General features: G+C 47.6%; 1 protein-coding gene across 4 annotated transcripts in view; it reads left to right on the top strand.

Annotated features, from left to right (window-relative positions):
• Positions 1-27,631, top strand: part of CNTRL (centriolin) — a 1,220,196-nt gene that overhangs the window by 1,165,802 nt on the left and 26,763 nt on the right. For all 4 annotated transcript variants that reach the window (XM_069609523.1, XM_069609522.1, XM_069609524.1 and 1 more), the window contains one exon: positions 13,760-13,861. In XM_069609523.1, the coding sequence (XP_069465624.1) occupies positions 13,760-13,837 (78 nt within the window). In that variant the 3' untranslated portion in view covers positions 13,838-13,861. The remainder of the gene's footprint in view (positions 1-13,759; positions 13,862-27,631) is intronic.

Here is a 27,631-nt window from a genome sequence, read left to right as displayed (position 1 = left end):
TTTCTCTCCGTAGCACCAGGCATAGAAGGCATAGAAGGGGACCGCATTTCCAAAAATACCATCTCCAAATGGATAGTCAGATGTATACAGCTCTGTTACTCTTTATCAAGCAAAACACTGCCTTTCACTCCAAGAGCTCACCCCACAAGGGGTACAGGAGCTACTTTGGCCTTTATTGCAAATGTCCCGCAGGACACCATTTGCAAAGCAGCTACATGGAGCTCAGTACACACTTTCGCTCAGCACTACTGCATTGACACGCATTCCAAAGCAGATACACAGGTTGGACATGCGGTTCTAAAACATCTATTTGCCGCTGGACCTTCTCACAACCTCCCACCTTCTCCTAACAATGCTTGCTAATCTATGCATAGCATGCGATCTAAGCAGATTCCGCAAGCCTCAGAAGGGATACATTACCCACCGTAATCGTATTTCTGATGCTTGTATCTGCTCAGATTCACATGCGCCCACCCTTCCTCCCCTTGGAAAGAAGGTGCATAGATGTTTAAATGAGCTTTATCTGATACATATCTGCTTTAATACACCTGTACTCACGCTACACTTCGTGCTACCTCATGTCAGAAACAAAACAATCTGAGGGACCTCGACGCGCGAAGGACCATGGGTACAGTGGATGTCACACTAGGGATAGTATTACTGGCACGCCCTGTCGAGGTCCCTTTTCCGGTTTAGAAAACAACTGTAATACTCTGCAGCTTCCACTAGATGTCGTCCTATGCATAGCATGTGAATCTAAGCCGATACAAGCATCAGAAATACGATTACGGTGAGTAATGTATCCCACATGTGTGTGTGTATATATTTGACTTAACGCGACTATGCTGATAAATAATGTAGTTTAGCCATACTTGTGTGGTTAATCCATTGCTAGACCATCTCTTGTGTATGTTAGGAAATATTTCTCTTTTAGGCAACTTTCCTCTCCATATTCTATGGACCCACAAACGTTTTGTTTTCGAACTTGTCCTGACTTTTTACATGGAATTGAAGGCTGTAGCTTCTCTCCCCTGGCTTTTTGCTCATTTGTCAGGGGGAAACTGATCAGTCCTTCAGACTATCTGTACTGGAAAACAATGTTTGCCTTTTGTCTTTTTACCTGTTTGGGTACCTTTTTAACAGTGCTCACAGCATCTTGCAATGCAGTGCAGTGGGGATATTTTTGTATCACCCTAGTCTTTTACACTGGGGATGTATGGTTACTTTTATATATGCCGGAAGACGAGCTGGTGGCAGCAATTACATGTTTACCATTTTTGCAGTACTAAACGTGGCTAGTGCAGTAAATGGCTGTGCCACAAGGTTTTTCGCTTGTCCTTTGGCCATATTGTTTATTGGGCGTCTTCCTTCCTTCTCAAGTCAAGAAATCCCTTATATGGTCAAACATTCAGGAAAGCTGCTGTTTTCGTGGGCTACTGCATGCCATTTGTGTGTGGACCCAGGAAGTGAGTGGGACTGTCTGGTCCTACTCCACATCTGTGGTGCCAGAGTCTGGAGTGCAGGCATGAGTGAAACCCACAGTGGTCCCTGATTGGAACACTGTTGGCTGTTTGAATGGTACAGATCCTTACCATTGGTGGGATTGGACTTGCTTCCAGACAGAATTAGGGATAAGAAGAGGACTCCTGCAGCCATTTCTTCAGATTAGCATTGGAGCCAAGAGTCCTGTTTAGAGGAGCAGCCGACTGAAGATCTGTGGACGACTCTCAAAGAGGCCCTGCTGGGACTGCCTGATCTGCGAAGGGCCTCTACAATGCTTCTGTTAGGGAGAATTCTCTGTTTAGGCTGAATTTCCTAACCTAGTGAGTCCCCCAGCAGCTTTGCTGGATTTTTGGGGTTTATTTTTTTCTCCTGCCAAGAGTGAGACTCTTTTACCCTCACTCTTGGGCATGATTTGAGTGTGTTTCTTTGACTCTAGATGTGTTTAATGGGCTATGGGGTCTTTTACTCCATAGGGCTTCATGTGTTTTTGTGATGTGTGGTACACAGGACCCTCAGTGCAGTAACACAGGGGTGTCATAGTGACCCCCCAGTATAGACTCCATACCCTGGGACTGACTACTGTCTCCCAGGGCATGTAAAGTCACCATTGACTTTACTAGTCTTGAATTCTGAACAGAACAAGTACAAACCATCATATTGTGGACGTACTGGCTGGGGTAATTCGATTGCCCCAGGGTCTGTTAGTCGAGGGGGCACGTCTCCGTCCCCCCTGATGAAGTTTTGGCTGGTGGCAGTGGATACTACTTTTTATATTTAACCGCGAATATTTCCCTATGGGATTTTCCCATTGTTCGAGGCTACTATCTTTATTTATTTAATTACGATAGCCTCGAACATACTGCTGGTTTAATTATTTAATATGAATTCTCCGGTTGGTATTTTTTGCCAAAACTTGGTTCTAAAATGGCGTTTGTGTTCTCTTCTGTGACTCCAACCCAAGTCGAGCCCTTTGTTCCACTTTTTGGCGGGCTTCTCCACAGAAGCCCTCCAAAGTGGTGCCACTCTGTCTGGGGTACTTAGGAGGGGTGGGGGGGGGATTTAGGCACCCTGGACTGAGTTGCCTAGGCAACTCAAGTCGCACTCCGTCCTGATTGGCCCAAGTGGTGAGCCGGCCGGCTCACCACTTAGCATGTTTGAGTGACAGCTAGGCTGAGTGAATGGGGGTTTTCTGCATAAAAGCAGGGCTTTGGGGACTGGAACTTCAGAAGTCGCCACAGGACCTAAGAATCCGATGAGGAAGAAGCTGAGCCGACCTGCCACGGCGACACCACCAGTGGAGCCCTGCTGGACTCTCACCACTTTTCCCAACGACAGAGGCGATCTCCTGCTGGAGAGTCTTCTTCCTTTGACTGGTGGGGATAACCAGTTTCACCGTTTTATCGCCTTCCCGACGTATCTCGTGTTCGCCTTGCCTGTGCCAAGCACCCCGGCAACCGTGATACCACGTTTTACCACGACCGCGAATTAAAGGGTAATACCTTTAACCGGAAAACTCTGCGGCTGGTTTCTTCCCTGGCAGTGCAACGACCTTCATCTTTCCTCCAAGTCGAGATCTTCTCTTCCCCTGGACGACAACGAGACTTGCAACCGCTGCCAGGAACAACTGCCAGCTCTGGAGGATCCTTCCCACTTAAGGTACCGTGTCCCGCCCGGCTTCCCTTGCCACCGACTGTACAGGGTAGAGTTATCCCCCGGCTTTCGAACCTGGGTGAGCCTGGGACATCCTGGCTAAACTTTTCTGAGCCTCTCAACTCTTTTCAAACTCTCTGCAAGACTTTCTAAGCCTAGTATAACTGTGTGATCTTGGGCGCATTTGTGCTCTGCTCTCTCTAAGAGTGGGCCCAGCCTATGGACTTTGGCTCACAAGTGACTCTTGCTCTTCTGCCTTGCTAAAAGTATTCCTAAATCTTAGAGTGGTGTATCTTCACATATTCTGTCTTTTTCCCTCCCTTCTTCATGAACTTATTGGAGTGCCATCTATAGTTAAGCGCTCACCTCTGTATGAAAATAAGTGGTGTTAACTAAGACTTAACGAATAAGGAATAAGGGTTGTATATATTATAATAGTAACTGTGTTTAGAGTGTTTTACAATAAGAGTGCTGGAGTGTTTCAAACAGTGTGTTTTTAAATAAATAATTATATACTTTGATACCAAAGCTCTGGTCAGTGTTTGCTTGTATTGTTGTATCTGAGTGCCTATTGTGTATACTTTGCATACTGCCTAACTCTTCTTGAGGGAAGTCTGACTGCTCAGCCACAGCTACCAGGTAAATCTGGGTGGTACAGACTGCTACCAAGTGGGTTTACTGCTAACACCTGTAGTCCTAAATCTTTTGCAGTGTTCCCAAAGGGAACTGCACAGGTTTCTGCCTAACCGCTTCCCTTAGACTGGTGGGAATAACCAGTATAGATGCCTTCTCGTGATCCAGCCATCCTGAGCTCTCAAAATCATCCTTGGACCACCTGGTGGACCAACCAGCTCTCCAGTGGGCCACCTTGACAGAATCTTCACAGTTCTGTGTTTTCGCATGTTATTTCGATGGTCGCCATGTTGTGCTACACTTCAACTTCCTACCAAGTTTCAGCTTCCCATCATTAAGGGATCCTGTCCTGGAAGGTTTTCTTTGACTGCAACTGGAGACACACCTGCTGGAACCAACTTTCCTCTGTCTGGTAGAATGTCCTAGAGCTGAAGAGGCCTGAATTGGTGCCTGCTGCGTTTCTATGTCAAGAAGGGTTGCACAGAGCTTCTGCATCCGACCCGAATCACCTCTGCACCTGCAGCTCCTGGGCATCTTCTACTGGATCCAACTGGTTTATTCCATTCCATCGACTTTCAAACATTTGTTCTAAAGGTTAGGAAAATAATCTTACCTGTAATATTGTTGACAAGTCTTGTGGAACATTTTTCAACACCACAAGAACTCTTCCTACTTGTCCCCTCTCCTAGAAGAAACGTGACTTTTGGGTACAAGGCCCCAGTCAACATAGGGATTGGACATCTACAGTTAGAGCATTATTCTTGTGAACTGGACTTTCTTACTGCATCACTGCTTACTTTCATTGTATTGAATAAGTTATTGTATGCATTTCTACAAACCTAAGGTGACTGTATATATGTTTGATAACCGAGTGTTGTGTTATACTACTACTTGCTGGCTTCATTTTTCTAATGTGTTTTGTGCCTGTAATAAAGTATTTTTGTACTAACCTGTCTAAGTGAAATTATTGTGTGCTTCACTGTGTGGACTCATTGTGTGGACCAATCACTCACTGCTGAGACTTCAGCCATGACCACTCTCCATACTTACCTTGATTGGGTTTGGCTAACCTTTAAGAATTCCCCACTCAACTATAACCAGGGTAGCCTCCTGAAATCTGTCCACCATTAGATTGTTTAAATCCATCTTAACGGCGGGGGGGGGGGCGTGGCTAGCTGCGCCATCGGTAAGATGGCTCCCTAAGAGCCTCCAGCGAAGTGAAAGAACACAATGCTAAATGCCCCTTTTCCTGGCTCTCCATCCTGTATAGAAAGAAGAGTATGGGCTGTGTGAGCCCTGTTGCTGCCCTTGGATGCTTCTCTGGCTGAAATTGGTGCCTGTAACCCACAGATTACATCGGATGTGAGGGAGGCTGCTCTGCATGATGGCGGGCCCGAGCACGGCAATCTGAATATTGTAACCGGCACTGCAACCTCTATGGGGAACTGGTGAGCAATCGGCTGGCACTTGCGGCCTGTGCCCCTGAGCTGGTGCAGGAGCACCATGTCCGTGTTGCTGACTGGTGCTGGAAGGGGGGAAGCGGACTCCCTTGGCAACTGCCGCAGCCCAGGGCTCTGCGACCAGGAGACGACTCTGCGGTCTCCGGTGTGGCTGGATGCTATGCTGCAGTGCCCGACCAGGATCAATATAGGGAGGAAAGGCGTGGGGGCGGCCATGTCGGCGGGATGGGGTCTCCAACCTCAGCACTGTGCCAGAGATCGTCTGCTGAAAGGGGGAGGCATTGTGGCGCTTGGAGCATAAGGAACGTGGCATTCTGAGCCGGTGGCAATGCGGCTTCTCCGGAGGATTCGGTCACCACAGGAGGCCTTTCTCCTACGCGACATACTTATTGAAGCAAGGGATGGCACCCCTGACCTTGGAGCATGCTGATCCCGGGGAGCCAGACACATACCACGCCTGCATAATATATTAAGCGCAGGGATCCAGGACAGTGGGTCGGTTCCACGCTGATGAGGCCTGTAAGCTGGATAAAACGTCAGCTGTGGGAACATGATTCAAATGCATGGGCCTGCCTGATGCCGGAGTGAGGACTCTGGTGCCCTTGATATGAAAGCTACGATACAGGGGCTGCTGTAGAGCTCCAGCCCAGCCCATCAAGGGTCTACAGGTGGTGTGGGCATGCACCCTGCAGTACATTTCTGGCTCAGAAGTTTAATCATAAAAGTGTGGTCCCGGGGTCACTGTAACGGGCTCCTCCATTAAAACTGTGATTGCTGTTTTACCCAGGGTGAGTCCCGGTGCGGCTCACTAGTGCACCCCCTGTATGCAGACATTGAAGTAATCACAACGGCAGGGAGGTTCTCAGGGCTGTCTGTCCAGTTGCCAGGCGGGGTGAATCCACAGTAGTGCAAGGCTGGCCAGTGGCTTGGAGAGGGGTGCAGAGAGTGGTGGTCCCTGGAGGCTCCTTTCCAATATTCAGTACGACTGGTGGACGACATGGCGAAGACGCCCAAATCCGGTAAACAGGGTGATATCTCCACAATGCTACAGCCGACTGACGAGAATAAACGCTGCAAAACGGTAACAGCCCAGATCCATGTGGCGGATCCACTCCCAACTCTGCTTACACAGATGTCCACCAAAATGGATCTTCAGGATCTCCTCGCAGAAATTAGATGGGAAATTCACAAAAAGACAGAGGCGCTCTCCTATAAGATGTTAGCGCTGGATTAAAGAGTGGCGGAGACGGAGTAGCGGGTCCCTGAAGGGGAGGACACCTTGTGTGAGCAATCGTATGAAGTGGGGGTATGCTCTAACACGTTGGAAGCCCTAGAAGCCCAGTGCGAGGCTTTGGAGGACAAGCAGGAGGATGGGGAGAACAGCTTCCAGAGGAATAGCATTCAAATGCACGTCATCTCCTGTTCCAGTTACTTGGGTGCGGGGGCTGCACTCAGGGGGGCGCATTGTTGGTCCTGGGGAGGCAGGGAGCGGGGACGTTACAAAAACTCACCATGGGGCTGACTTTGATTCACACTACATTTGTACGTTCTTATGAACCTAGGGAGTAGGGGAGCATTATTCTAGGTCACTGCGAGAAGGATGGCTAGTGCGACAAAGGGTCAGGAGGGTGAGGACTGTATTCAGATGTGCACATGGAATGTTGAAGGGTTGAATTCCCTGATGAAAAGAAAATCCATAATGAGGAAATAGCATGAAATGTCCCTTTCCGTAGCCTTTCTCCAGGAGACCCATTTACTCGGGAGAGATGTAAAGAGGTTGCATCATAGGTCATTCCCGAGACAGTTTTTTGCCTCAGCTAACACAAAGACGAAAGGGATGGATATACTACTAGTGGAGCAGGTTCACTCATCTAAGATTAAGGTCCTACAGGACCATCTGGGTAGGTATGGGCTTATTAAGGGCCTACTATGGGCATGCATGTTCACGTTAATGTCTCTATATGCCCCCAATAATGGACAAGAGGCTTTCCTAAAGGAATTCCTTCAATGTGCACTTCCCTTTGTGGAAGAACACATCTTGCTGGGAGGGGATTTCAATGTGGCGGCCAATCCACTGGTGGATAAGACCTTACCTCCTACCAGGCCTGATTTTAAGCATGCCATATCCTTGGAGTCGCTCCTTTGGGCACCAGGGGTGGTGAACGCTTGGAGGCTATTTAATGGGGAAGAACGGGACTTTTCGTTCTTTTCACATGCATATGTGGGCTTCTCCAGACTGGATGATCTACTGCTCTCTAATGACCTGTATTCATGTGTCCGGGGGGGGTGGAAATAAATACATGGACACTCTCAGATTACGTCCCGGTGTCTCACTTAACATTTCTGTGGCGGGTAGGCCAGAGAGAACTAGACGGCCATGGAAATTAGATGATCGGTACCAAGTGACCCAGTTTTGTGTAGAGAGATTGTAGAGAGATAAGCGAGGTGATAACTAATTATTTCCAGGAAAATAAGGCCTCAGGACCTCCGCTGGGAATCATGTGGGACGCCATGAAGGCGGTGGCTATGGGGGAAACTAATTAGTGAAACTGCAGCGTACACCAGGCACAGCACCTATTTTGGGTAGGACTAGAACAGGACCTGAAAACAGCAGAGGAGGAACACAAGAGAATGGGGTCACGAGCGGCTCTGCGCTAGCTGTGGATAACTCGTAAGAAATTAGAAGAGCACCTGGCAAAAAGAACGGCCCAAGCAATGTTAAAAACAAATCGGTACTATTATGCCAATGGTAATCGGGCAAATCGTCTCCGGGTGGCGAATTTGAAGAAACTTGAAAATCGTAATGCAGTGCTTGCCTTGCAGGATACTCAAGGGGTGGTACAGAGGGGGGTGAAGCTGTAAAAAGGGATATACTTGAAGCTCATTTTAAGTCTGTCTTCTGGGGAGAGGACTGTCGGATCAACAGACAAACTAAATGCCTAGCTGGCGCGGGTCTGCCAAGGCTATCTGCAGAGGAGAAGCGACGCCTTGGAGGTCCCCATTTCCCTAGGGGGAAGTAGAATGAGCCATTAAATCTTTGAAAAATAAGACCCCGGGACTGGACGGTTTTACTGCCCCTTTCTATAAAATGTTCAGCTCCATCATGGTCTCTCATCTAATAGATCTTTTTAATTCAATTTTAGATTCGGGTAGATGGGCTACTTCCATGGGGGTTTCAAACACATGACTGATACCTAAACTGGGAAAAGATCCAACACTATGCAACTCTTACCGCCCTATTACACTCACCAATATCGACTTTACAATTTTCTCTAAGATTCTGCCACACAGACTGATGGAGATACTACCAAAGATCATCAAGAGGGACCAAACGGGGTTCATTTTGGGAAACATTGGACTCGGTGGGATGGCGTTATCTTCAAGGGGTTATGGAGCAAGTAGGGAATGGTCCGGGCTTCAGTAAATGGGTTATGGCAATTTACAGGGAACAATCGACCTACATCCGGATCAACAGAGTACTCTCTGCTAGCCTGAAAATATCTAGAGGTACACAGCAGGGCTGTCGGTTGTCCCCACTAATTTTCGCCCCTAGTATGGAGCTGCTAGCCTGCCACATGAGGACGTGAACATAATGGGAATAGAAGTTGAGGGGGTAATTTATAAGGCTTCTCTTTACACGGATGACATCCTGCTAACCTTGCAGAATCTCCGAACCTCTCTGGGGGAGGTGCTGGGTGAATTAGAGGAATTTGGTCAGGAGTCTGGTTTTAATATTAATTACGATAAATCTCATAGTCTAAACGTCTTTGTGACCACCTGATCTACCCCTAGTTGTGGGTTTGGCCCCTTTAAAATGGTCTCGGGAATCTATTCACGATTTGGGAGTACAACTTCCCAGGAGAATCTCTGAAGTCTACAGGAGCAACTTCCCGCATCTATTCCAAGAGCTGTCCGAGGACCTCACTAGTTGGGGCCGACAAGAAAAAATTGCTGCTGTTAAGATGAATCTCATCCCTCAGCTACTGTACCTCTGTCTGGCATTATATGTCAAGATTCCTGATTCAGAGCTTGGCACACTACAAGGGAAAATCCTTAAATTCACATGGAGGAATAAACGGGCAAGAATATCTAAGAGGGTACTATTGAAACCCGCAAGATTGGAGGCTTGGGGGTCCTGGATATGTTCCGGTATAATTTAGCCACGCAGTTATCCCCTGCGTTTACCTGGGCAGATGATGGGATGCAACCGAAATGGATAAGTATAGAACAGGGACATTCTGCGGTCACACTCTCATATATGGAAAAAAGGCCCTAATGAAAATTCCAGGTCGCCAGCTTGACCACGACCAAAAGGACACTATATTACATAGGAAGGGCTCTATGACAATGGGCTGCTACACTGGGCATGGGCCTGCTGACACCGATTTGGGGGCAACCCGGACTTCCAGCCAGGTATGGATCCAAGAAGGTTTTAGGCTAAGCAGGATGGGGGGGCTCACTCAATTGAAGCATAGGTTTAGAAATGGTGAACCGTTGACCTTTAACGGTTGTAACACCGCTTTTAACATAACTGAAAGGGAAAGGTTGCATATACCCAACTGAGACACTGGGCACTAGGACACTGGGCTTCTCACCCCCACAGGAAAAGGTATGCCACTAGAGCGTAGCTCGTCCCACTAGATCGTTGAACACTCTTGAACTGAATATTCAGGGGAGAATCTCCAAACGCCATGTCTCGCAGCTGTACAGACTACTGGATATGGGTAATCCTATAGTGCGCCTTCCATACATGACCAAATTGGCAGGGGACATTGGGGAGGTAATTGAGGATGACACTTGGTTAAGAATATGGACATGGATGCATAAATCTTCAAAGTGTATTACAGACAGGGAATGTATTTTGTTATCGTTGGTACTTGACCCCAGAAAGACTAAACTTCATGTCCGATGATTACTCAAGGAGCTGCTGGCATGGATGTTCAGAGGAGGGCTCTCTCTCTCTCTCTCTCTCTCTCTCTCTCTCTCTCTCTCTCTCTCTCTCTCTCTCTCTCTCTCTCTCTCTCTCTCTCGCGTATGTTGTGGACATGTAAGAAGATGGTCATATTTTGGAGAAAATTATTCTGTCAAAAATGTAAGACAATAAGGGACTGGCGGTGCCTATGGAACCCCGGGTGGTGTTATTGGGGGGACACAGGCAACGGGGTATTCCCCTTAACGGGGCCTATATCTCCATTAATAGGTCATCTACTCCTAGAGGCTAAATTGACTATAGCCTGAAGCTGGAAAACTGTTGAGGGCCCAGTGATCCATTCCGATGTGGTGGATTAAGATATGGGATACTTTGCCTGCTGAGAAAATGACTACCCTGTATGAGGGGTGATACGCTAAATACATTGCCATCTGGACACCCGTCATTGAATTGACGAAAAAATGCATGGGTGTTGTAGGAAAACCCCCACTCATGCAGCAATTTCCAATGTTGTAAATATGACTGTTGGGGGGGGGGGGGGATTGTATGTGCCTATGACCTGTCCTGTCCTCCTATATGAAAGGAATTTAATGTTGTACTCTGTAAAATGGCCTCTTGTAAGCCTGGTCGATATGTCTTTGAAATATGATCCATGTGATCTTGTCATGTCCCACAGTGTATACAATAAATGTTTTTATCTATACTTTACACCAATGCCCTGATCAGCAGTTTTTAAACTAAGGGGGAGTGGGCGGAGTCTACAATGATTTCCTATGGGAATTCAGAGCTAACATTGATGTCCTTAGCCCTAAAGGGGTTAAGCCTTCCTGCTCGTCCTAGTTGCCAAGTGAGAGTTTGGTTAAACGCTTGTGGTAAACCTTTGCTGGCCCTCTAAGGTTTGATTCTCAGGATCCTACACCTATAGTGGTTCTAGAGAAATCTAGTAACAAAAGGACTTACATTTTTTCAACCCCAAAAAATAAAGAATGAGACATGGCCATAACATGGGTATGGGAGGCAGATGAATCAGCCATGATCATTTGCAAGGAGCGGTAGGCAACAAAATACAGGTTGTTTAGGAGGGAAATCAAGAATGGGCTCAGCATGGGGGAAGTTGGCTTTGTATGTATAGGGCGTGATTTATAAAGAGCGTACTTGGGGCATTACAAGTAGGGGATTGTTGTAGCAGATGAGCCATTGATGGGTAGGGAGATAGAGGTGGGGCTCTGTAGGGACAGAAGTAAGGTTAAGTGAAGCGATCAACGATTGACAATCTTTGACAATGATAGGCTCTTCAGGTCATGCCTTCAGTGTATGATTGATGGGTCCAATCTTATCTGAATTGAAAACTTGTTCCTGAATCTAGGACTATAGCAGGAAAAGGCCGATTTTCTTGTTTCTCTCTTGCAATTCTTTGTTTCCAGTATGGCAGTGCTTTGCCTTCTGGGGATGCGTTGGCCTCAAGTGAGGATCAGTTTCTCAGCCACGTAGAGTAGCGTTCTGACTGTGACTGTTCTGTCTGTGATGCAAGCTGTCCTGAACATGTATGCTTAAATCTGTAGCCAGTGCAGCTGGGGATAATATGGTTGCATTTTCTTAGCCCGGTTAACTTCCTGCACATGGTATGGAGTTGTTGGTAAGTTAGGCCTTCGTGGCAATCGATGGTGACGCGCCAACCAGAAATAAGAAAATGGGAGCTAGCACTTAATCTGAATGTCTTTCTGCTGGGTAAAATACCCCAAGAGGAAAAAAGGAAGGGTTAACAGAAAGTTCATAGCCCTGGGATTCATCCTGGTTAAGCGCTGAATTGTGATGCAATGGAAAAGTACTGCTCCTCTGGCATTTAGTAACGTGGTATGGGATTTGGTAGGGTGGTCAACGACTGAAAGTGACTTCCATGTGCAGAGGGCTCTTAGGGCAGGAAAAGAAAGTAGACATTCTAGTCGGGATGAGTTTTTGAGTCTTTGCAGTACCGGTCCATTTTGATGCCACCATGAACTGTGCAATTCCTTACATATAGTTTAGCATACTTAGAATGAAGTACATCTTAAACGCTGAAATCTGGTCTGCACTGTTGTAACATAAATGAAATTGTAGAGAGGATGAACAAAAGCTGCATCGGGAGAAGTTAGTCTTTTAAGTATGGGCCATGCCGCTGCTCTGTTTCTTTTAAAACCTTACTTGGATTGCACTCTACTGGAATGAAACTTTAAGCTGCTTATTGTTTTCTACCAAGATGTACTGTTGATAACATTTTAATAAACCGATACAAAAAGAATATACTCATTGCAAATAGTGTGCTGATTGTAGTAGGCACCCTGTTGTGTTCACTGCTTTGAAAAGGTCACCCATCGTGTGCTGCTGGCAAGGGTTTACGCTGAATCGTGAAAATGAAATGATATATCAAAACAGCAGCTAGGAGCAGTGTAATTTAAGTACTTTAATGCAGGGCTGCATTTAGAGTATTTTCCACTGCAGGAACATTTTGAAGAATTGGGCTGATGTCGCATATCTCTTTTTTTTCTTCTGCCAACTGGACAAATCATTAAGATTTCACTGTCTGGAACCTATGTTGAAAGCCAAAGGTATCATCAATGTATTGAAGGCACTTGCTCTTTGTAGATCTTTAAATGATGCTGACATTGAAAAACCTTTGGCTAAATTTATGACAGCTGACTGGAAGACAAGATTTATGCATGCAGCAAATCAATCTGGTCCAGTTCGAATAGCTGAGATGCACTGAAATTATTTACGACCCCTTTTGGGTCCAGAACCTTGTTTTGCGGAGTCTGTTTTACTTACTCAGTTCTAACTTTCATGTATGCCCATGCTAGTAAGGGTCATGGTTTAACTGCTTTTCAGCTTATCCAGAGCCTGATTGAGGTGCATTTACATTGCTGAATGAATTGTTGTCATTGTACTTGGTCCTGATCGCTTGCATCCTAATGTGCTGTGCTTATATCTATCATACTGTACGTTTTCTACCATTAGTTTGCACGTTAAGTCCTTCTCCCGGAATCCAATGTGAAAATGGCTGATGAAATGAATCTTAATATTGATATTTTATATTAGTCTATATCTGACACTTAGTGGGTCTTACCTTGGATATTGTTTACATGGCTATGTATATGTTATTGTGGAGTAGGTTATGTGCATGGTAGGATAATGGAAGATATAATAAATCTGATATTAATAAGATATTAATAAGAAAATTGAACATTTTTAAGGTATCTTAAGTTACCTTGCCGGTAAGATAGCTCAGCAGGTTGAGCGCTCGCTGCTGCGATCTATGTGTGATCTGCAGGTCGCAGGTTTGAATCCCAGCAAGGCCAACTCAGCCTTTCATCCTTCTGAGGTCGATAAATGAGTACCAACTTCGGTTGGGATGATAAATGTATGTAAATATGTTCTCTGTAAGGCGCTTTGGCTTAAGGTGGTATATAAATAACAAATCATTATCATTAGGTTCTTACAAATGTGATAACATTTTAGGTTCGGTACATGGCAATATGTTAACATGAATTGCCTAAGTCGAGCACAGTAATTGATGAATAATGAGTGAATGACTCACTTTTCCTTTCAGAATTTTCTATCATCTCCAGCTCGCCCAACAAATGGAATCTCATCACAATTTCACAATTTTCCTCGCTTAAAATCCTAAGGAGCGTTACCAGTAGACATTCAGGTAAGAAAATTAAATTGTGTAATAATTCAATGTTCCTAAGACTAGATATCGAGTGAATCCTGCCAAGAAAAGATTAACTATTAGCAATGAAATCTCCATCATCCTTGAGCTCCAAGCCCCACTATTACTTTGTGTCTAGCGTGCCAAAATAATTATGCAGTGTCTTGTGGTGTTGAATACCTTTGTATGCATGTTTGTGCTTCCATATATTGTTAGAGCTGTAGGTTTGTGAATTAGGTGTGCTGTTAAGTTGCTTCAATTTTATTCTTGCAAAAAGAATTGAAATGTAATCACTTCCTGTGTCGATAGGTCACAATCATCATCTGCAAAGTGTGTGTATATATATCACCACAAGTTAAAATTGGTTTCATCATGGAAGATTTGGAAGTTATCATAGGCAAACTGGAGGATAAAATATCCTTTTGATACAGGTTTAATAGTGGAAGATTTTAATGCTAAAACTAGAGGTAATACAAACCCTTCTTTGGAAAGTGTGTCTTGAGCACACTTTGGGCAGTTGGTGTACGTGTCAGACTAAAATGGATAAAGGGGGGGCCCCCTATTAGTTTTGTTGTCTTATAGATGCCACCTTCTTATTCTAAATGGGAGAACTTCAAGAGGGACATCCTGAATAAATGTACTTCACCAGCATTCGATCTTTCATAGATTCACATGCTTTATGAATTTTTAAACTGAAAGTGTAGTCCTCTAATATAGTCATCCTTGGGTCATATTTTCCACAGCTAATGACAAGTGCTGCCTTAGCTGCCCCCACCCCCTTGAGGCAATCTCCAGATTTTTTACTGCATGTGAAATGTTGGGAGTCCTCAATATTCTCTCGATCTAGATTATATATGATGTTTTCTTTGATTTTTTACACAAATTTTGCTCATTTACCAACCATTTCTGCAATCCTTAACTCAGACTACGTCTGAGATTTGCTCCAGTTCTGATGTCCGGGAAACCCATTGGAGCAAATTCTTGCCTCTGACTATGAGGCCTACATCCAGCATGGCAGAGACCAAGAGGAAAGAACCTCTTCAAGGCTTGTACCCGATGCGGCCTAAAGAATGTGTACTTGGGAGATCTCCACGACAACTGCCTCTACTATCTGCACCCGATGCATGACATACAGGGCTGTTCTATCTGCCAGACGTTTTCAAATAAAATGCTCCGAGACACTGGGGGCGTGGCTAGTATGCGAGCTGAGAGGACGCAAGTCCATCTGAGCTCCTGCAGCCGCCACAGATATCCTGTAAAATATCCTGTTTCTGTGGCTGGGCGTTGGAACTAAACATACCCAGCTGCTTCTAAAGGCAAATACTACTGCGACAAGGAGAGGAAGGCGACTCGTGTCTCCAACCGGCTAAAATCAGAGGCAGAAAAAGTGCTTCCTTGGCGCGAACATCCCTCCCAAGATGGCCGACACTTAATGCCCGCTCACTCCCCCGCCCGATGAAACTGCCTCGGCTATGAAGAGGACGCTGTCGGGGACAGCCTGAGTGCAGCTAGGGCACTGCGGCCGACCCCTGCTGCACTTCGGTGTGTGGTCTGATCCCATCGGGTGGCGGATGCTGAGTGGGGAAGGCGCGCCCCGCCTGAAGACCTGACTGAGGGTGAGTGCGCGGGAGCAATGGGTGCGCACCACTCATATTGTGTGCAGGTGTGGGGGCAGCATAGGCCCACTGGGATACACGCTGGCTGGCCGTGGCAGGGACAGACCTCAGGGGAAAACCGTACCCCGACAGTGGCAGGGACCCTCCCCTGCTCGTTGATTGCCCTCCCTCCTTAGAGGAGCAATAGAACCTAGTCCGCCGCTTGACCTCCTACGTGGGACACCATCACCGCCAATACAAGAGGTTGAGGCTTGGTAAAGTGAGGGGACACCTGAAGATCGTGGCTACAATACTGCACGCAACCCCACAAGGTCCAGGTACCTGCTTGCTCCTGAACATTGAAACCCACAACTGTGCCAACGGGTGGATCTGACAACCACCAACTGGACTGCCCCACGGGGTTTGCGGCGCCCCACATATGGGGGGACACACTGAACAAGGACTGCCGTCGGGCCCGCTCCTCCCCTGGAGACACCAACCGGCAGCCCACACAACAGCATTGCCGAAACCCTGGAAGATACGAACACGCTTTACCCCTACTGTGCTTGAGGTTGAAACCGCTTTGAAGCCCACTAGCATTTAGATAATGGTGAGTCTGGATCAATCTACATAAATATTGGGGCCTAGGAGCGGGACGGAGGAGGACAAGACCCTGCACACCTCAGTTTCAACCGACCCCACACTATCCTGATAAGAGCAAGATAAAAGACAGGGCATCGACTTCCCGCGTGTATACCCTCCAACTTCGTAAAACTCACCGCTATCGGCGCCAAATACTGCCCCAGCACCAACGAAATGGCCGACCCGTCTCCCCGCTCCAAAGGTGGGCAAGGACAAACTGAAAAAGGCGACATCACAAAGTAGGATGGACCAGTTCGCAGTAGCAGGTACTCCGGTACCAGTGGGCCGCACACCGCAACAGACCTCCCCTAGTGACGAACACACCCTCTCCCTGAGAGATGTGATGGCTGCCATTGCTAATTCCCGCTCCTCAATGGAGATGAAAATGGACAGCATAGCGGTGGACGTCTCCTTTCTCCGCCACGACCTACTGAAACTCACCGCCCGCACAGGGGAGGTGGAACAAAGCATTTCGGGAACCGAAGAAAACATCAGAGGCATCAATAAACACCTTTCGCAAGCACTGAACCGATTGAAGACACTGGAAACCCTGGTGGACGAGGGAGAAGGTAGATCGCGCCGCAACAATGTGCGCATCCTTGGCCTTCCGGAAGGGGAGGAAGGGGCCAGCACAGAGCTGTTCTTGGAACAAGGGCTGGTAGACATCTTTGCACCCCACTCCTTTTCTAAGTTTTTCTCGGTGGAGACAGCACACAGAATGCCGCCGGGCAGGCCTATACCAGGCACACCACCCAGAACAGCAATAGCTAAATTACTTAACTACCGAGACAGGGACGCGCTCCTCCAGATGGCTTGCTCCAAAGGAACAATCACCCACAATGGTTCCCAGATCGCATTCTTTCCCGATTACACCCAGGAGGTACAGTGTGCGAGACAGTCCTTTGAACGCTGAAGAGGCAACTAGCCCACATGAATGTAAAATACAGACTGCTGTTTCCGGCCCAGCTCAAAATTTACCATAAAGGAACTACAGTTCACTTCACTGACCCTAAAGAGGCCTGGATGTGGGCGGAAGCACACATTGAGGGGGATTGGACGACAAGACCAACAGATCGAGGAGGGAGATCCCAACCTAGAGCGGCCCGCAACCCCACTGGGAGACGGCCGGAAGCCCAGGAACCAGCGATCCTGGAACAGGCGGCAGACCCTGCAGAGTGAATTACTGCAATCTAGCCAACGGAAGACGCAGCAGAGGATGGCATGTTGGGGGCAGCTCACCCCCCTTGCAAATCTAAAAGACCACGGAATGATCAGAAAAATGGTATGAGCTGCGGAGTCAGGGAACCCTCTCTTATTCCCTTTCCCCGCTCCTCTTCTTCTCCACGATTGTTTGTTGGAGCTTCAAGTTTAGGCTGGCGCTCTAGTTCTGAGTGTCAACAATGTTTGGGCGACAGGTACTTCGTGTTGGGGTGGAGTATAGGGAGGGGGAGGGGAAAGTTTACATTGTTTTTGTGTTGGTTTACAGCTACTATGTATTTACAAAGCTAACAAGTCACATCACTCACCATACGCTGTCCCATATCATTTCCTACTAGCAACACAGCCCCACTGCAACCAGGACCTTCATGCTATTTCTTTTCCTCGACTATATAGAGTCTGCAAATCCAGTACTGCATACTATAAATGGCACCCACACTAACCCACTCACCAACTCTAGAGCATCCTAGATCTCTCGGGCTGATCACGTGGAACGTGAACGGGCTGGGCTCTGGAATCAAGCGACGTATTGTTACGCAGTTCTTGGATAGGTACTTTGACATTGCCCTGCTGACTGAGACACACTTAGCAGGAACCAATTGCACCTTCTTTCGCAGAACCAACTACCGATCAGCACTACACGCGGGATACGCAATGGGTTTCAGAGGGACTCTGATCCTAGTACATAAACGTGTCCCATTCGTACCACTGACAATAGAGCAAGATCCCAAAGGGCGTTATGTAGTGGTCCTTGGTACACTGTGGGAAGAAACACTAGCAATTGCTTCAATATACTCTCCACCGTTGATGATGATGGTGCTGTGTGTGCAGGGTACAACTCCCCCAAGTCATGGGGAATTGGATACCTACCATCTGGGCTTCCCCGATTTTATTGATCGTCTCACTGAAGCAACTATTGAATGTTTCGAAATAAACACCACTACAGTCGATAGTTCTGTCACAATATGGGAAGCCTACAAAACGGTGCTAAGGGGAGAGATAATCTCCTGGGCGATGAATAAAAAGAAAGAACGACTCCGGAAATTATTAGAAGCAGAAACAGAGATGGGCGACTGGGAAGCCAAACACATTCTTGACCCAAGCCCTGAGATCATTAAATCTCTTAGGAATGCTAGAGAGCAGCTCCGGAACATTGAGCTAGATAATGCTAAACACGCCCACCGAGAATCCAGAGCAAGAATCTATGAACTTGGGGACAAAGCGGGTAAAACGCTGGCCTGGCTTGAGAGGAGAGATGAGGGTCAAAGACATGTTAGGGAGATCATAACCCTGCAGAATGAGAAATGCCACTTAGATCGTGATATAGCAAAGGCTTTCGCTAACTTTTTGTCATGATCTCTGCTTCCAAAAGATCAGGACTTGCAGACCCATAACCCCGGTTCCGAGTGCCAGCCAGTCCCAATTGGGACCTTTTGGACCCTGTCCTGGCGCCAGTGGCACCAGGCTCATAAAGATGCCCAGTCCCAGCGCTGGAAGCGCCGGGCTCATAATGCTTGGGTGGACTTACCTGCAGCAGACCATGCTGCTTACTTACCTGCCAGTTGAACCCCTGATCCTCTTCTGTTTGGGACTACTTTTCCTGTTGGGTGGGGCAGGAGCCACTCCCTAGGTTCAGAACACTGGAACTCTTCTGGAAAGCAGGAACTCTTTTCTTACCTAGGCGTGGCTGTGGAAGGAGACACCTAAGCACTACAGGAGGCTATTTAAACCACACCCGATGGATGAATCTTGCTTTGCGTTATTCTGCATTCTCTGCAGCAGAACGCTCATCGTGTCTTCTGCTTCTGATCCTGGGCCTAAGGGAACAAAGGCTTACCATCCTGGAATCCAGTCTTCAGCAGCACCTGTAAAGACAAAGAAAGAACAGGTTAGCACTACGGTCTTCAGTGACAGCGCATCTCTTACCTGGTCCATCGGCTGTCACCAACGCCTCGCGCTGCATTCCGGCATCTGAAAGACAAAGGTTTACCTACTTTTCGCATGCTCCGGAGGTCTTCGCACTGCATTCCGGCATCTGAAAGACAAAAGCTTACCAGCTCATCGCACGCTCCGGAGGCCTTCGGCGCTGCATCCCGCATCTGAAAGACAAAAGAAGGTGCGTTTAAAGACATTGGGCAACTTTATTACTCACGTGCCATTACTCCTTCCCACGCCGAATCCAGTGGGTATTCCAGCACCCTTCAGCTTCTCTAAAGCTCCGAACTTGTACCTGCAAGATAAAAGGGACAGTTAGTGCGCATTGTGAAGCAGGCTACACGCGCTTACTTACGTGCTTCCAGGCGCTTCTATTCCTCACGCGGGTTCGATCCTCAACTCTCATCAGCCCGCCATCCGCCATCGCCGGAACCCTGCAAAACAAGAGATATCATTACAAAAGACTTTTAAGACATTTGAAGTGCCCAGAACTTACCGTTTGTGCAGTTAACAACGGACAGCAGCCCTCTGAGGTCAAGAGGCCTGCACCCTTATCCAGTGAAGAAACTGGTTACGGCACCCTGCCCCGAGGCAGATGGAGAGCTCGGCGTTCACTTACCTAAGGTGAGGGCGTTAACCTTTGGGGTTCTACAGGAGAAGAGAAAGGGAAGAGGAGAGAGGCACCCAATAACCCCAGTTCATTAATCCCATATTTTCTATCTGCAGACATCTTACTCTTCAAGTCAGACATACAGTGCACAGAGGTCCAGCCCAAAGAGCCAACCGTGTGTTACACATCACCTTTGAAGATACGGCATTCACCCATTCAAGACCGGAGCCTCTGCGGGAATCAGGTGAGCGTTACAGAACGCAAAGCCTACCGCAAAACTCCCACCCAGGCGCTATGAAAACCTCGGATACCGACCAGCTAGCCCAGTTACTTGGGGAACTAAGAGCAGAAGTGCATGCAGCCCGTCAGGAAACAAATGCTCTAAGAAGGGAACTGATTATTTCCAAGGAGCGAACAGACAATCTCGCTAGACAATTGCTACAGTCACAAGCCGGACAAACTCCGTTACCCGCATCAGGGGCAAATCTTCCTTCAACATCCTCTACGAACCCAGTGCAGATCAACCTACCTGGGAATGTACCTCTGGCTCCGCCCGAACGATTTTCTGGTGACCCAAAGAGGTTTGCAGTATTTATTAATCAGTGCCGGTTGCACTTCTTATGCCGGCCAGCAGCCTTTCCAACTGATCAAGCTAAGGTAGCTTTCGTGCTTTCGTACCTTAGTGGCAATGCGGCAGACTGGTCGATCCCTCTAGTTAATCAAGATGATCCGGTTCTCCATGATTTTCAAGCTTTTCAGCTCAGTATGGAAAAACTGTTTGCAAGACATTCACAGGGGCAGGCCTTGGACAATGAGCTCCTTTCATTGCGACAGGGTAATCAAGACCTTTTGGCTTATATTGCGTCTTTCAACAGACTGATAGTGGAAACTCGATGGCCTGAGGACAAAAGGATTACGCTGTTTTATAGAGGTCTACGTGGAGAGCTCAAAGATGTGTTAGCCCAAGTAGTGAATCCCCCGCAAGACTGTTCAGACTATATTGACTTAGTCGTTCAAATTGACCACAGACTGCAGAACAGGAAGGCCGATCGTTCCAAGTTTGATGCTAGAGTATTTTCCAAACCACCAACTCCTACCAAAGGAGTAGACTCCGGGGAACCCATGCAAATAGGGGGCCTGAAAGGACCACTAACTCAAAAGGAGCGGGAAAGGAGAAAACAGCTGCAATTATGCCTCTATTGCGGAAACCTGGGGCACTTTCTTCGAGACTGTCCGGTGAAACCAGCCAAGAAGGCAGTAGGAGCTGCAGTTACCAGGGTCACAAACTCTGAGCAGGGAAATGACCTCGCCCGACAAGAATAGAGGTCCTCTTGCCGAGCGTTAAAACCAGTTCCGTGACCTCGCATTTCGTGATACCTATGGTCCTCATTAGCCCTGAACATCCGGATCGATTACATGCGATTGAAGCTTACATCGACAGCGGTGCCATCGGCAATTATGTGGATCATGAAATGGTTTTGAGGATGAATCTGACTCTTTGTCCAAAGGCTGTAAAGGACGTCATTACTACGGTGGATGGTACGGAGATAGCCTTCGGACCAGTAACGCATACCACCCAAGAAGTGACGCTAGTAAGTCAAGATGGACACCATGAGAAGATCGTATTCGATGTGATCAAGGCCCCTCAGTTCCAGATTATTCTAGGAATTCCTTGGTTAGAGAAGCACAATCCTCAGATCGATTGGCGAGCAAGAACGGTTCAGTTTCCAGAATGTGTCTCTACTTGTCACCCTCGACCTGGTGTTGCACTGGCAGCAATTTCCTCGGAGGCTCCCAAGTTACCTCCTGAATACCTAGAATTCCAAGATGTTTTCCGGAAGGATCAGGCTAACTCTCTACCTCCTCATAGGTCTTATGACTGCCAGATAGACCTGATACCTGGATCTACTCCTCCTTGTAGTAGAATTTATGCCCTCACCGAGCCTGAGAATCTTCACCTCCGACAATATCTGGATCAATACCTAGCGAATGGGTTTATTCGTCCTTCCAAGTCCCCTGCTTCCTCAGCTTTGTTCTTCGTTCCAAAAAAAGAAGGGGACCTTAGAACTTGTATAGATTATCGCGCCCTGAACCAGATCACCGTTAAGAATAGATATCCGTTACCTTTGATCCCTGAACTCCTGGACCAAGTCAGAAAAGCATGCATATATACAAAGCTGGATCTTAGAGGAGCCTACCACTTGGTACGAGTAAAAGAGGGCGATGAATGGAAGACGGCCTTCCGCACCAAGTATGGGCTATTTGAATATCAGGTCATGCCCTTCGGACTTTGCAATGCCCCGGCCGCCTTTCAATATTTTATGAACGATGTCCTCAGAGAGCTCATAGATGTGTGTGTTGTTGTTTACATTGACGACATCCTCGTTTATTCTTCATCGGAAACTGAACATCGGAAACACGTGAAAATGGTCCTCGAGAGATTGCGTCAACACAAACTTTTCGCTAAGTTGGAAAAATGTGTTTTCAACGTGACTGAAGTTGAATTCTTGGGATTCATATTATCACCTAGCGGAGTGCGTATGGATTCAAAGAAGGTCGATGCAATTCTCAAATGGCCATCGCCATCCTCCGTAAAAGGTGTTCAAAGCATGTTAGGCTTCGCTAACTTTTACCGCAGGTTTATCCCCGAATTCTCTCGAATAGTCCAGCCCATCACCGCCTTGTTAAAGAAAAACAAACGTTTTGAATGGTCTACCGAGGCGGAACAAGCTTTCCAGAATTTGAAGACTAGATTTATCTCTGCACCGATCTTAAAACATCCTCGCCCAGAACTCCCCTACATCGTTGAAACTGATGCTTCGAGCCTTGCCATGGGGGCAGTTCTATCACAAAAGGACCTAGTAACCAATCAGTTGCATCCCGTGGCATTTTGGTCCCGCAAATTCTCGCCTCCTGAAATCAATTACACTATTACTGATAAGGAACTTCTAGCTATCAAGTCCGCCTTTAAGGCTTGGCGGAATTATCTTCTGGGGGCCCGACACACCGTTACTGTGATTACAGATCACCGAAACCTGCAATATTTGAAAACCGCAAAAGCTCAATCCTCTAGGCAACTCCGTTGGGCACTATTCTTTGCCGAGTTTGACTTCATAATTACCTATCGACCTGGTACAAAAAACGGTAAAGCTGATGCCCTTTCTCGGATGGGAGTGGAAGAACATTTGATCAATCCTAAACCTGTACCTATCATTCCCGAACAAAGAATTCTAGGTGTAATCGCCACACAATCCATAGAGGAAGTTAAGGATAAAGCCAGGCTACTGGTAACTCCAGCAGACATACAGAATTGGCATCTGCAGGGAAAGGACTTTACGGTGAAGGACAATCTATTATATTTCCAAGAACGGTTATACCTGCCCAGCACAGATTTACAGAAAAAGGTAATCTCTTGTTATCACGATTCTTTAATGGAAGGACATCCCGGTATGACCAAGACCTCGGAAAAGATCAAGCGCTACTTCTGGTGGCCGTCTTGGAAAAAAGATATCAGAGACTTTATAATGTCCTGTGGAGTATGCGCCCAAAACAAGAGTCAAAAGGAAAAACCAGCCGGCCTCTTACGCCCTATTGACATCCCGCCTCGCCCTTGGCATACGCTTTCTATGGACTTCATCACCGATCTACCTCCATGCTCCGGATACAATACGATCCTAGTAATCGTGGACCTATTCTCCAAGATGGCGCATTCCATTCCACTCAAAGGCTTACCAACAGCAGCAACTCTGGCCCGAGAATTTCTCGAAAACATCGTCCGACTGCACGGTTTTCCTTCAGTTCTAATTTCGGATCGAGGTAGTCAATTTATTTCTCATTTCTGGCGAAGTTGCTGTCGGTCGGCTCAAATTGATGTGAGACTTTCGACCAGCCACCACCCTCAAACCGACGGACAAACCGAGAGGACCAATCAAACTCTGGAACAGTATTTGCGCTGCATGCTACAACAAACTGAAAAAACTTGGAAAGATATCCTTTGGATAGCCGAATATGCCTACAATAACTCTGTCCACTCGGGAACTGGGAAGACCCCGTTTTTTCTTTTATACGGTAGTCGCCCTCGAACCTCGGAGTTGGGTCCACTCCAAGATCTTGGAACACCAGCAGTAGACCACCTGCATTCTACAATCACCCAAGCCTTTAAGGAAGCCGTTTCTCACCTTCAAAGGGCTAAAGAACAATACAAGAAAGGAGCAGACCAACATCGGAAGGAAGCCCCCCAATATCAAGTAGGAGATCAAGTCTGGTTATCCACCAAATATCTACCTCTAAAAGGACCACGCACATTCAACCCAAGATACCTTGGTCCCTATTCCATCACTACCATAGTAAATCCAGTAGCGGTCAAGTTGGACTTGCCCCCTCACATGAAGATACATCCGGTCTTCCACGTATCTCTATTAAAACCCGTGCAACCTCAAACCCGACTAACTACATCTCCAAAACCTATTCTAGTTGATGGAGAACTCGAGTTAAGTCAAAAGCATCCTGGATTCCAAGATCTCCAAATCTAAACTATTTTACCTGATTGACTGGAAAGGCTACGGTCCCCAAGAAAGATCCTGGGAACCTGCAGAATATGTCCACGCGCCTCGTCTAATCAAAAGATTTCATCGAACATTTCCTCACAAGCCCAAACCCCCGGAGAAGCCAGGTTTGGGAGGGGCCTTGAGGGGGGGTGCTGTCATGATCTCTGCTTCCAAAAGATCAGGACTTGCCCGACTCCCTTGGAAGCAGACCCATAACCCCGGTTCCGAGTGCCAGCCAGTCCCAATTGGGACCTTTTGGACCCTGTCCTGGCGCCAGTGGCACCAGGCTCATAAAGATGCCCAGTCCCAGCACTGGAAGCGCCGGGCTCATAATGCTTGGGTGGACTTACCTGCAGCAGACCATGCTGCTTACTTACCTGCCAGTTGAACCCCTGATCCTCTTCTGTTTGGGACGACTTTTCCTGTTGGGTGGGGCAGGAGCCACTCCCTAGGTTCAGAACACTGGAACTCTTCTGGAAAGCAGGAACTCTTTTCTTACCTAGGCGTGGCTGTGGAAGGAGACACCTAAGCACTACAGGAGGCTATTTAAACCACACCCGATGGATGAATCTTGCTTTGCGTTATTCTGCATTCTCTGCAGCAGAACGCTCATCGTGTCTTCTGCTTCTGATCCTGGGCCTAAGGGAACAAAGGCTTACCATCCTGGAATCCAGTCTTCAGCAGCACCTGTAAAGACAAAGAAAGAACAGGTTAGCACTACGGTCTTCAGTGGCAGCGCATCTCTTACCTGGTCCATCGGCTGTCACCAACGCCTCGCGCTGCATTCCGGCATCTGAAAGACAAAGGCTTACCTACTCTTCGCATGCTCCGGAGGTCTTCGCACTGCATTCCGGCATCTGAAAGACAAAAGCTTACCAGCTCTTCGCACGCTCCGGAGGCCTTCAGCGCTGCATCCCGCATCTGAAAGACAAAAGAAGGTGCGTTTAAAGACATTGGGCAACTTTATCACTCACGTGCCATTACTCCTTCCCACGCCGAATCCAGTGGGTATTCCAGCACCCTTCAGCTTCTCTAAAGCTCCGAACTTGTACCTGCAAGATAAAAGGGACAGTTAGTGCGCATCGTGAAGCAGGCTACACGCGCTTACTTACGTGCTTCCAGGCGCTTCTATTCCTCACGCGGGTTCGATCCTCAACTCTCATCAGCCCGCCATCCGCCATCGCCGGAACCCTGCAAAACAAGAGATATCATTACAAAAGACTTTTAAGACATTTGAAGTGCCCAGAACTTACCGTTTGTGCAGTTAACGACGGACAGCAGTCCTCTGAGGTCAAGAGGCCTGCACCCTTATCCAGTGAATAAACTGGTTACGGCACCCTGCCCCGAGGCAGATGGAGAGCTCGGCGTTCACTTACCTAAGGTGAGGGCGTTAACCTTTGGGGTTCTACAGGAGAAGAGAAAGGGAAGAGGAGAGAGGCACCCAATAACCCCAGTTCATTAATCCCATATTTTCTATCTGCAGACATCTTACTCTTCAAGTCAGACATACAGTGCACAGAGGTCCAGCCCAAAGAGCCAACCGTGTGTTACACATCACCTTTGAAGATACGGCATTCACCCAGTCAAGACCGGCGCCTCTGCGGGAATCAGGTGAGCGTTACACTTTTATGCTACTTTGTATTGCAACCCGGTATCCCCATTGGATCCCTCCCTCCCAGACGATGTCACTTTGCCACGCCTATAGGAACAGCAGAAAACGCAATTGGACTCTAATCTCACTGAATCGGAGATTGCTGAGGCTATAGCACAATTACAGTCTGGGAAAACACCGGGCCCCAACGGGTTTCCGGTAGAAACCTGGAAAAAACTGGGTGGGGAAAAAATGGCACCACACCTCCATAAAATGTTCATCGAGGCTCGGGATCAAGGCACTCTCCCGCCGAATTTACGGAAAGCCACAATTGTCGTTATTCCCAAACCGGGTAAACCACCTGAGCAGTGTGCCTCCTATAGGCCTATTTCACTAATCAATAGAGAAGCCAAGGTCCTTGACAAACTCTTAGCCAACCGGCTACAAACGGTTATTACCTCTCTGGTTCACCCGGACCAGTGTGGTTTAATGCCACACAAATCAACACGTATGAACATACAACGCCTCCACCTACTGCTGGAAAGGGCTCCCATTATAGACACACCTCTTGCACTATTGGCAATCGACTTTGAGAAGGCGGTTGACTCGGTTCGGTGGGACAGCCTCTGGGAAACTATTCGACAAATGAGTTTTGGAGACACCTTTCTGGGTTGCGTACAATTGCTCTACACAAACCCACAGGCAGAATTGAAAGTGAATGGGTGGCCCTCTGAACCCTTCCCCCTTGGCAAAGGTACACAGCAGGGATGCCCCTTATCGCCCCTCCTCTTTGCTCTCGCGATTGAGACACTCGCTTTGTGGCTTCGTCAAAGCAAGGCTTCGATGGGATTTAGATGGCCTGAGGGTCACGAAGATAGGGTGTCTTTGTACGCTGGTGGTCTCTTAGTGTAATTGGGTGATCCAATCCAAACCTGCCCCATAGTGACACAGCTGCTTGTCTGCTTCGGTGAGTCCAGTTCGCTTAGAATCAACTGGTGAAAGTCTATCCTTTTTCCGGTGAAGGGTGGAACACAGGCTATCCCCCAAGACTGCCCATATAAAGTTGAACGAAACGGTTTTCGATACCTGGGAATCTGGATATCTGAGGACTTAATACGCTATACAACCTACAATCTCCAACCGATCATGACCCGCTTCACGGACGATGTCCGTCACTGGAAACTTCTTCCCCTAACGCTTATGGGCAGAGTCGCCCTGTTTAAGATGATGACCCTACCAAGATTCCTATATGTATTACACACGCCCCCCTCGAGATTCCGGATTCCGAGTTTGACCGGCTTGATGGTCTCCTTGGAGAACTCGTATGGGGAGGGGGACAGCCTCGCATTGCACTAGCCACTCTCCAAAGATCGATCTGGGAGGGAGGTATCGGCGTACCCCGTCTCCGGACCTACTATTGGGCATCTCAATTGGCGGTGGTCAATGACCTGCTACACGGGGACCGGGAACTGCCACATATAAGGACCGAAATCACTGCTATTCATGATATAGACCCATTACATCTGCTCCATCAGCCCCTTCATAGACCCCCATCACAGACAATGGCTGCACACGTTACTATGGTCTGGAGCCGGGCACACGCTTTTGTGTGGTGGAAAGATAGGATTACCA

The sequence above is a fragment of the Ambystoma mexicanum genome, chromosome 8 (assembly GCF_040938575.1).
Source record: "Ambystoma mexicanum isolate Mex_15411 chromosome 8, UKY_AmexF1_1, whole genome shotgun sequence".
Lineage (NCBI taxonomy): Eukaryota > Metazoa > Chordata > Amphibia > Caudata > Ambystomatidae > Ambystoma > Ambystoma mexicanum.
Note: the sequence above shows the minus strand (reverse complement) of the source record. Positions and strands in the feature narration are given on the sequence as shown.